The 9231-nt window shown below is 45.2% G+C and overlaps 1 protein-coding gene across 3 annotated transcripts; it reads left to right on the top strand.

Moving 5' to 3' along the window:
* Nucleotides 1–321: 321 nt before the first annotated feature.
* Nucleotides 322–8304, top strand: LOC119952482 (oocyte zinc finger protein XlCOF7.1-like). Of its 3 annotated transcripts, none has more exons than XM_038776279.1 (2): nt 322–453; nt 6745–8304. In XM_038776279.1, the coding sequence occupies exon 2, from the start codon at nt 7072–7074 to the stop codon at nt 8212–8214; it is 1143 nt and encodes a 380-aa protein (XP_038632207.1). In that variant the 5' UTR covers nt 322–453; nt 6745–7071; the 3' UTR covers nt 8215–8304. The 3 variants fall into 3 exon arrangements, with proteins under 3 accessions (XP_038632207.1, XP_038632209.1, XP_038632208.1); XM_038776281.1 differs by lacking the exon at nt 322–453 and adding an exon at nt 4445–4549; XM_038776280.1 differs by lacking the exon at nt 322–453 and adding an exon at nt 4535–4553.
* Nucleotides 8305–9231: the final 927 nt, after the last annotated feature.

The following is a 9231-nucleotide window of genomic DNA, read 5'->3' as shown; positions in this document are numbered from 1 at the left end:
TTAATGTAGATTGTAATTTTATTAATGAAATGAATGCATCACCTCATATTGTTCTGTGTTAATTCTAACCTGATGTACGAAATCTCAATGTTTTTTTTCTGTGCAGTTAAATTTGAAACAGAAAGTTTGCATGGGGATTGAAGCGGGGACTTTCTCATGTAAAGGTGATAATCAGTGCACTAGGGAAATTAATGTTAATCCCACCGATCTCCAGCTCTAATTCTCTAACAGAAATGCTGCCAATAATCAGCAAATCAGGCTGAGCCTATGGCGGCTCCCACCCTTTGAACTCGTCACAATAGCCGGCTGATTGACGGCAGCCAATAGGACGAAAGATGGCGAGGCTGGACGAGCAACAAGAGTCCTCCAACCAATCGGTGTGAATGAGGCTGGGAATAGAGCATGCGCAGTGTGAGTAATGGCGATGGAAGCGGTTGATGTGAAGCCCAATGGGTAAGTTGTTGGAATAGAGGGATGGAGGGAGCGATGGATCCGACGGGTAGATGGAGAGGCTTCGTAAACATGTCGCGTAAACCACCAATTCCGAAAAATAACTTCCTGAGCCCCCGTTCTCCCCGAGTGAGGAGACGGTTTTTGCAACTTACAAACCTGAGTTAACGGCCGCAATACTGCCAATGGAAAATGCAGCCATCACTGTGTGGGGAAAATGTACACGGCCGCAATGTTTAGTTGGAACAATCCGAGTTTTTCAGCACAGAAAGAGGCCCATCGCTTGTCGTGACGACCGTCAAGCACCTACTTATGTCCCATTTTCCAGGTCTTGGCCTGTAACCTTGTATGCAATGGCATTTCAAGTGCTCATCTAAATATTTAAAAGTTGTGAGGGTTCCGATCTCTCCCACACTTTAAGACAGAGTCCAGATTCCAAAAAACCTCCGTTTTAAGACCATAAGACTCAGGAGCAGAATTAGGCCACTCGGTGCATGATTCTGCCATTGAATCATTTTTTTAAAAATATTTTAATTCTTTTTCATGTTTGCTCCCAAATTTGCACCCAACAATAATCAGTAATGAATGCAATGTCAATCCCCATATCAATAACAACAATCCCATCCTCCTACCAAACCCCCAAACGTTGGCCTGTGTGTCAACATAAGCAAATGACAAAAAGGAATCTGGAATCACCCATAGTCACCATTAACACATACAGTTTCCCCCCACCCCCAATGTTCAATGTAATCCAATTCTTGAAAGTGCATAATGAATAATGCCCATGATTTGTAGAACCCCCCTCCATCCTTCCCCTCATTCAAATTTGACCTTCTCAAGAGTCAACAATTCCAGCAGGTCCCCCTGCCACGCCAGGAGATGTTGATCTCCGCCCTAACAGGATCAGCCTTCGGGCAATCAACAAGGCAAACGCTACAACATCTGCATCTGCACCCGTTTCCAACCCCGGCTCGTCCGACACCACGAATATGGCCTCCTGAGCCCCCGGGTCCAGTTTCACGTGCACCACTTCAGAGATTACCCTAAAAACCTCCTTCCAGTAGTCCTCTGGGTTTGGACAGAACTAAAACATATGAATGTTGTTTGCAACCCCCCCTCAATGTTCTCCCACATCTTCTACCCCCTCAAAGAGCTGGCTCATCCGTGCCCTTGTAAGGTGTGCCCTATATACCACCTTCAGCTGTATCAGCCCCAACCTCGCACATGAGGTGGAGGTGTTCACCCTCCAGAGTACTCCACACCAGAACTCCTCCATACCCTCTCCCAACTGTTCCTCCCACTTTGCCTTGATCCCTTCCAGCGGTGCCTTCTCCTCTTCCAAAATAGCCCTGTAAACCATGAACACTACCCCCTTCTCCAGTCCCTCTGTCGTCAGCACCACCTCCAGCAATGTGGAGGCCAGCTCCACCTGGAAGCTCTGTATCTCCTTTCTGGCAAAGCCTCAAACCTGCATTTATCTAAACATTTCCCCCTGCTACAGCACATGCGTCACTCCCAGCTTCTTCAATCCTGCAAACAGACCCACAAGAAACAAATCTTTTAGTGTTCTAATTCCGTTCTCCTCCCATCTCCGAAAATTTCCATCCCACTTCCCTGGCTCAAATCTATAGTTCCCCCGAATTGGCATTTCCCTTGACCCTGCCCCAACCCGAAGTGCTGGTGATACTGCCTCCATATTCTCAACGAAGGTATTACTACCGGACTCTCTGACGATCTCCCCGGGGCCATCGTGAGCGGTGCAGTTGCTAGCTCCTTTTAATCCCGACCCCCGACACAAACTCTCCTTCATTTTGACCCATTAGGAGTCAATGCCTCTGACCCAGCTCCGTACATTCTCCACATTCCCCACCCAGTAATAACACATCCGGTTCAGAAGACCCAAACCCGCTGCCCAGTTATAATACATCGGGTTCGGAACACCCAAACCCTGCCATTCAGTCATGGCAGATATTTTTCTCATCCCAATTCCCCTGCCTTCTCCCATAACCCTGATCCCCGTATTAATCAAGAATCTATCTAGCTCTGTCTTAAAAACATTTGGTGATTTTGGCCTTCTGCGGCAAAGGGTTCCACAGATTCACCACCATCTAGCTGAGAAAATTCCTCCTCATCTCAGTTTTAAATCCTCATCCATTCAAAGTGAGGCTGTGCCCTCTGATTCTAATTTTTCCTATAGTGGAAGCATCCTCTCCACGTCCACTCGATCCAGGCCTCGCAGTATCCTGTAAGTTTTTTAATAAGGGGGTAGTGTCTGTGGTTTACGGGGCTATTTTGGAAGAGGAGAAGGTGCCGCTGGAAGGGATCAAGGCAAAGTGGGAGGAAGAGTTGGGAGAGGGTATGGAGGAGTTCTGGTGTGTGGAGGGTGAACGTCTCCACCTCATGTGCGAGGTTGGGGCTGATACAGCTGAAGGTGGTATATAGGGTACAGCTTACAAGGGCTCGTCCTTCTAAATTCCAACGAGTACAGACCCAGAGTCCTCAACCGCTCCATGTATGACAAGCTGTTCATTCCAGGAATCATTCTTGTGAACCTCCTCTGGACCCTTAGATACAGGGCCCAAATGCTCACAATACTCTAAATGGGGTCTGGCCAGAGAGTTATACAACCTCAGAAGTACATCCCTACTCTTGTATTCTCGCCCTCTCGAAATGAAAGCTAACATTGCATTTGCCTTCCGCACTGCTTTCTGAATCTATACTTTAACCTTGAGAAAATCTTGAACAAGGACTCCCAAGTCTCTTTCTGCTTCTGATTTCCTAAGCCTTTTCCCATTCAGAAAATAGTCTGTACCTCCATGCTTCCTATAGTGCATAACTTTACACTATTCTACCTGCCACTTTTTTGCCCACTCTCTGAGCCTGTCCAAGTCCTTGTGCTTCCTCAATACTACCTGCTCCTTCACAGATCTTTTTATCATTTGCAGTCTTGCCAACAGTGCCCTCAGCTCTTTCTTCCAGATCATTAATGTGAAAAGTTGTGGTCCCAATACCGACCCCTGAGGCACCGGGTGCAATTCTGAAAAATACTACTTAATCCCCACTCTCTGCTTTCTGCCAGTCAGCCAATCCTCTATCCATGCCAGTATCTTACCCTTAACACCATGGGCTCTTAACTTATTTAACAGCCTCTAATATGCCACTTTGTCAATCTAAATAGATCATGTCCACTGGCTCTCCTTTGTCCAACTTCCTTGTTACCTCCTCAAAGAATCTAACAGATTTGTCAGACGTGACCTCCCTTTGACGAAGCTGTGTTAACTCAGTCCTATTTTATCGTGCACTTCCAAGTACTCTGCAATTTCAGCTTTAATAATGGACTCTAAAATCTTGCCAACGTCCGAAGTTAGGCTAACCGGCCTATAATTTTCCATCTTCTGCCTCCCTCCCTTCTTAAATATGGGTGTTACATTAGCCATTTTCCAGTCCTCTGGGACCCTCCTCAGCTATCTCCTTTAGAACCCTGGGGTGTAGTCCATCCAGTCCAGGTGATTTTTCCACCTTCAAAATTTCAGTTTCCCCAGAACCTTCTCCTTAGTGATGGCCACTACACTACCTCTACCCCGATTCTCCTGGAGTTCTGGTATCTGCCAACGTGAAGACTGATGCAAAGTAACTATTCAGCTCCTCTGGTTCCTATTACTACTTGTCCTGCCTCATTATCCAGTGGTCCAATGTCTATTCTTGCCTCTCTCTTGCCTTATATATATTGAAAAAAAACCTCTTGCTATCTTCTTTTATACTAGCTACACTCTTATTTAATCTTCTCTCCTGCCCCTTATTGCTTTTTTAGTTGTCCTCTGCTAGCTTTTAAAGGATTCCCCATCCTATGGCTTCCCACTAATCCTTGCCACTTTGTGCTTTTTCTTTTGCTTTCGTGCTGTCCTTGACTTCCCTAGTCAGCCATGGATGCCTCATCCCTCCTCTTAGCATGTTTCCTCCTCCTTGGGATGAATTTCTGTTGTGCCTCCCTAATAACCCCCCAAAACTCCTGCCTTTGCTGTTCCACTGTCTTCCCTGCAGGCTCCTTTTCCAAACAACTCTGGCCAGCTCCTCCCTCAGGGGTGATGGAAGAAGACTTGTGAGTAAGCATGAAATGCATGACAGTTTCAGAAACATGAATTAAGATAGGGTCATGTCGAGCGATATCATTGGGATATGTTTAGGGACAGAAGAGGTGATAATTTAAACAACATTGATTTCTCTTCTCACCAAACATCTGAACATAAGATGTTTTGATTTGATTCCTCCTTTATAAGCGTTGGCCTAATTCCTAATCTGTTGATGGCCTATTTTACTAATCTGTTGAGGTAGGATGAACTCAAAACGGTTAGTTTATTTATACACCCTCAAAAATGCAGTGAGAGAGTCTGAACATTGCTCCCTTTTCAATCAAACAGCAAAATACAGAGAAAAGAAAGATTTATACTGCAGAAATCAGAGAATAATTGTGTTTCACATGAAAATGAAATGAAATGAAAATCGCTTATTGTCACGAGTAGGCTTCAATGAAGTTACTGTGAAAAGCCCCTAGTCGCCACATTCCGGCGCCTGTCCGGGGAGGCTGGTACGGGAATCGAACCGTGCTGCTGGCCTGCTTGGTCTGCTTTAAAAGCCAGTGATTTAGCCTTGTGAGCTAAACCAGCCCCTTGAAAATGAAGTTACTGTGAAAAGCCTCTAGTCGCCACATTCCGGCGCCTGTTCGGGGAGGCTGTTACGGGAATCGAACCGTGCTGCTGGCTTGCCTTGGTCTGCTTTCGAAGCCAGCGATTAGCCCTATGAGCTAAACAGCCGCTTGCCTCAGAACATGGGTTCCAAAGTCCAGAATCAGCATGTCTCTAAAGATACAACAAGGTGTTAGTTTCTTTATGAATCCCAGATAGTTGTTTTTGTTCAGAGGTCACAAGTGGAGATAGATTCAGCCATTTTACAAAGCTCTTTATCCCGATTTATGAAATTTTAGAAATATCCATGACAATATCAAGAAGTATTTTGTAAAAAAAAATGCAGTGTGAGATCTCAGAGCCCTCACAGAAGGATACTTATTCTTGGAGATGGCACAAATGTGTGGTTGGTAAGTCATCTTGGTGGAGACCCAGAGTAATGGTCTGGGGACCCAGATTTGGATCCCGTTATGGCAGGCTTTTTAATTAGAAATTATTAAATGTCTGAAATTGAAAGTCTAATTGCGATCAAGGAACCATTGTTAATTATCATAAAAAAACAACTGATTCACTAATGCTGTTTTTAAGGAAAAAAATCTGCCGTCTTAATCTTGGATGCCTGACATGTGACTCCAGATCCACAGCCATCTGGTTGACTCTTAAATTCCGTCTGAAATGGTGGAGCAAGCCCCTTGGTTGTATCCAACTGTTCCAAAGTCAATCAAAGAATATGAAAATGGGTGGGCCTTGAGGCATAGACCTAGGCACCCAATACGACAACGCCAAACTCCATCCTGTCGACCCTGACTTTCAAATATAGAAATAAATATTCCACCATGGTTGTGAACAGTCAGGTTCGGCCTCAGACAATTTCCAGGGAAAGGGATGGTTTTAGTGTGCATGGAGTGGAGCTTGTAGCGGGGACTGAAGACGGTGGATTCTGTCTTCCCAGTATTTAAATGGAAGAAATTTCTGTTCATCCAGGACTGGATCTCAGTCAAGTCAGGATGGTCTGTGACTAGGGCAGCATGGTGGCGAAATGGGTTAGCCCTGCTGTCTCACGGCGTCAAGGTCCCAGGTTTGATCCCGGCTCTGGGTCACTGTTCGTGTGGAGTTTACACATTCTCCCCGTGTTTGCGTGGGTTTCACCCCCCACAACCCAAAGATTGCAGGTTAGGTGGATTGGCCATGCTAAATTGCCCCTTAATTGGGAAAAAATGAATTGGGCACTCTAAATTTATATTTAAAAAAGGATGGTCTGTGACTTGGGGATGATGGTGTTCACACACACATGTGAATCTTGTCTTTCTAAATGATGGTTTGGGAGATTCTGCAGATATATAAATTCCTCTTCTCCTCCCACCTCACTTAACCCCTTTCACCTGCCCCCTCCACATATCAAAGCCCCAATTTTGTGTAGACCCAGACTGGTGGCAGGTTCTCTTTCCTGGAGGACATTACTGAACCAGCTGGGTTTTACAGCAAGCCAGCAGCTTTCATGGTCACTTTTCCTTGTGCCGGCCCCACAAATGACCAAATTCATTCAGCTCAATTTTGCAACCTGTTTTTGTGGGTTCTCTCTCACTCTCTCCTTTTTTCTGTTTTAAATTAGTTTTGCAGAGTATTAGAAGGGAAGGATTTGCATTCACGATTGCATCAGGATCCAACAGAGTCGCCCAATTTATCGTAACCTGAATATCATCAGATTTTAAACAAGGAACGAAAAAGCACTGTTCACAGTGGTGAGAAACTATATACGTGTTCTGTGTGTGGATGATTATTTTACCTGTCAAACCATAAATACAGTCACAACAGAGAAAAATTGTTGAAATATGAAGATTGTGGGAAGGGATTCACTTGCCATCAATCCTGGAAGTTCATCGATGGTATCAAACTAGAGAGACCATTCACCTGCTCCGAGTGTGGGAAGGAATTTACGATGGCATCTGCACTGTTGACACACCAGCGAGTTCAGACTGGAGAGGGACCATTCACCTGCTCGGAGTGTAAGATGGAATTTACTCAGTTGGCCAACCTGTTGAGTCATGAGCAAATTCACACTGGGGAGAGGCCATTTATCTGCTCCAAATGTGGGAAGGGATTCACCCAGTCATCTGACCTCGTGAGACACCAGCAAGTTCACACTGAGGCGAGGTCATTCACCTGCTCCGAGTGCGGGAAGGGATTTGCTACATACTCGCAACTGCTCTCACACTGGCAAGTTCACACTGATGAGAAACCTTTTCAATGTCCAGACTGTGGGAAGTGTTTTAAACGTTCCAGGAGCCTGATGATCCATCTACGAGTTCACACTGATGAGAGACCTTTTAAATGCCCAGGCTGTAAGAAGGGCTTTAAAAGTTCTGGGAACCTGATGACCCATCAACTAGTTCACACTGATAAAAGACCATTTAAATGCCCAGACTGTGGGTTGTGCTTTAAAAGTTCCAGTAGCCTGACGACCCATCTACGAGTTCACACTGATGAGAGACCTTTTAAATGCCCAGACTGTGAGATGTGCTTTAAAAATTCTGGGAGCCTGATGTCCCATCAACGAGTTCACACTGATGAGAGACCGTTTAAATGCTCACACTGCAAGAAGTGCTTCAAAAGTTCCAAGAACCTGATGTCCCACCAACAAGTTCACACTGATGAGAAACCTTTTAAATGCCTAGATTGCAGTAAGTGCTTTAAACGCTCCACTGAACTGATGTCTCATCAACGTGTTCACACTGATGAGAGACCATTTCAGTGCCCAGATTGCGGGAAGTGCTTTATTGGTGCCTCAAAACTGATGTCCCATCAACGCGTTCACACAGAGGAGAGACCATTCAGGTGCTCTCACTGTGGGTCTAGGCTCAAGCGAGCATCTCAACTTGCTGAACACCAGCGAATTCACACTGGGGAGAGACCGTTCACCTGCTCCCAGTGTGGGAAGGGATTCACTCGGTCATCCAGTCTGCTGCTACATAAGCGAGTCCATAGTGGGGAGAGACCGTTCACCTGTTCCCAGTGTGGGAAGGGATTCACTCAGTCATACCATCTGCGGAGACACCAGCAAGTTCACAAATCTCTGCAGTGATTGGATTTTGCTGTTAACCATGTTCATTGAGGTATTTTTCTGCTGTTAATAAACTCCAGCCCAGTTTCAAGGTGAAGATTCTGGGTAAAAACCAAATAAATCAGCTAGGTTTTATTTTTGAATGGCCCCATCTTTATGTGGTATCCTGGGAATAGTCCAGTTTCAAGGGAACAAAGGAATAGACCATAAAACATGGGAACAAAAATCCGCCAATATAATAATGATTTAATTGTGGCACCCTCTGGTTGAGAAAGGTGCTACATAATTACTAATCTGTCTTTCTTCAGTTAACCTCTGACTGCTGACCCTCATCAGTGGAAACAGTTTCTCCCTTTCTGCTCTAGCAAACCGCCCATTTCCCCAGTCACCATCCCATAATATTGAACAGCTCCATGAAATCTCTGTTTAATCTTCTCTTTGAAGAGAGCAATCCCTGTTTATAATCTCTCCACAAAACTGAATTTCCTCATCCCCAGACATAATGCAAATTAGAGGATTGAGAGGGCAGCCTGGCAGCACAGTGGTTAGCACTGTTGCTTCACGGCTCCGAGGTTCCATTCCTGGCTTGGATCACTGCCTGTGCAGAGTCTGCGTGGGTTTTCTCTGGGTGCTCCGATTTCCTCCCACCCTCTCACAAGTACCAAAAGACTGAGGTGAATTGGATATTCTGAATTCTTCTTCTGTGTACCCGAACAGGTGCCAGAGTGTGGCGACTAGGGGCTTTTCACAGTAACTTCATTGCAGTGTTAATATAATCCTACTTGTGACAATAAATAAAGATTATTATTATTATTATTATTATTATTCGATTTTGGAAAATGTTGGCAGGTGGAAAAATGTAGAAGGAACCAAACTGAAAAACACCGTCTCCAGCTTTGTGAATCTTTGGGAACTGGAATCCGAGGAGAATGAAGGGTGAGCTGTCCAACTGAGCAGAGACAGTCCAGGCACCTTTCCCTTTCTTTAACAGGCTGGGACATTGATTCTGGTGTTATCGGTGAAATTAACTGATCTGAG

The sequence above is a fragment of the Scyliorhinus canicula genome, chromosome 17 (assembly GCF_902713615.1).
Source record: "Scyliorhinus canicula chromosome 17, sScyCan1.1, whole genome shotgun sequence".
Taxonomy (NCBI): domain Eukaryota; kingdom Metazoa; phylum Chordata; class Chondrichthyes; order Carcharhiniformes; family Scyliorhinidae; genus Scyliorhinus; species Scyliorhinus canicula.
The sequence above is the reverse complement of the archived record's forward strand: the minus strand, read 5'-3'. Positions and strand labels throughout refer to the sequence as shown.

Excerpts from the sequence above, each read along its gene's own strand:
- LOC119952482 (XM_038776279.1), top strand. The coding sequence starts at position 7,072 with ATGGCATCTGCACTGTTGACACACCAGCGAGTTCAGACTGGAGAGGGA.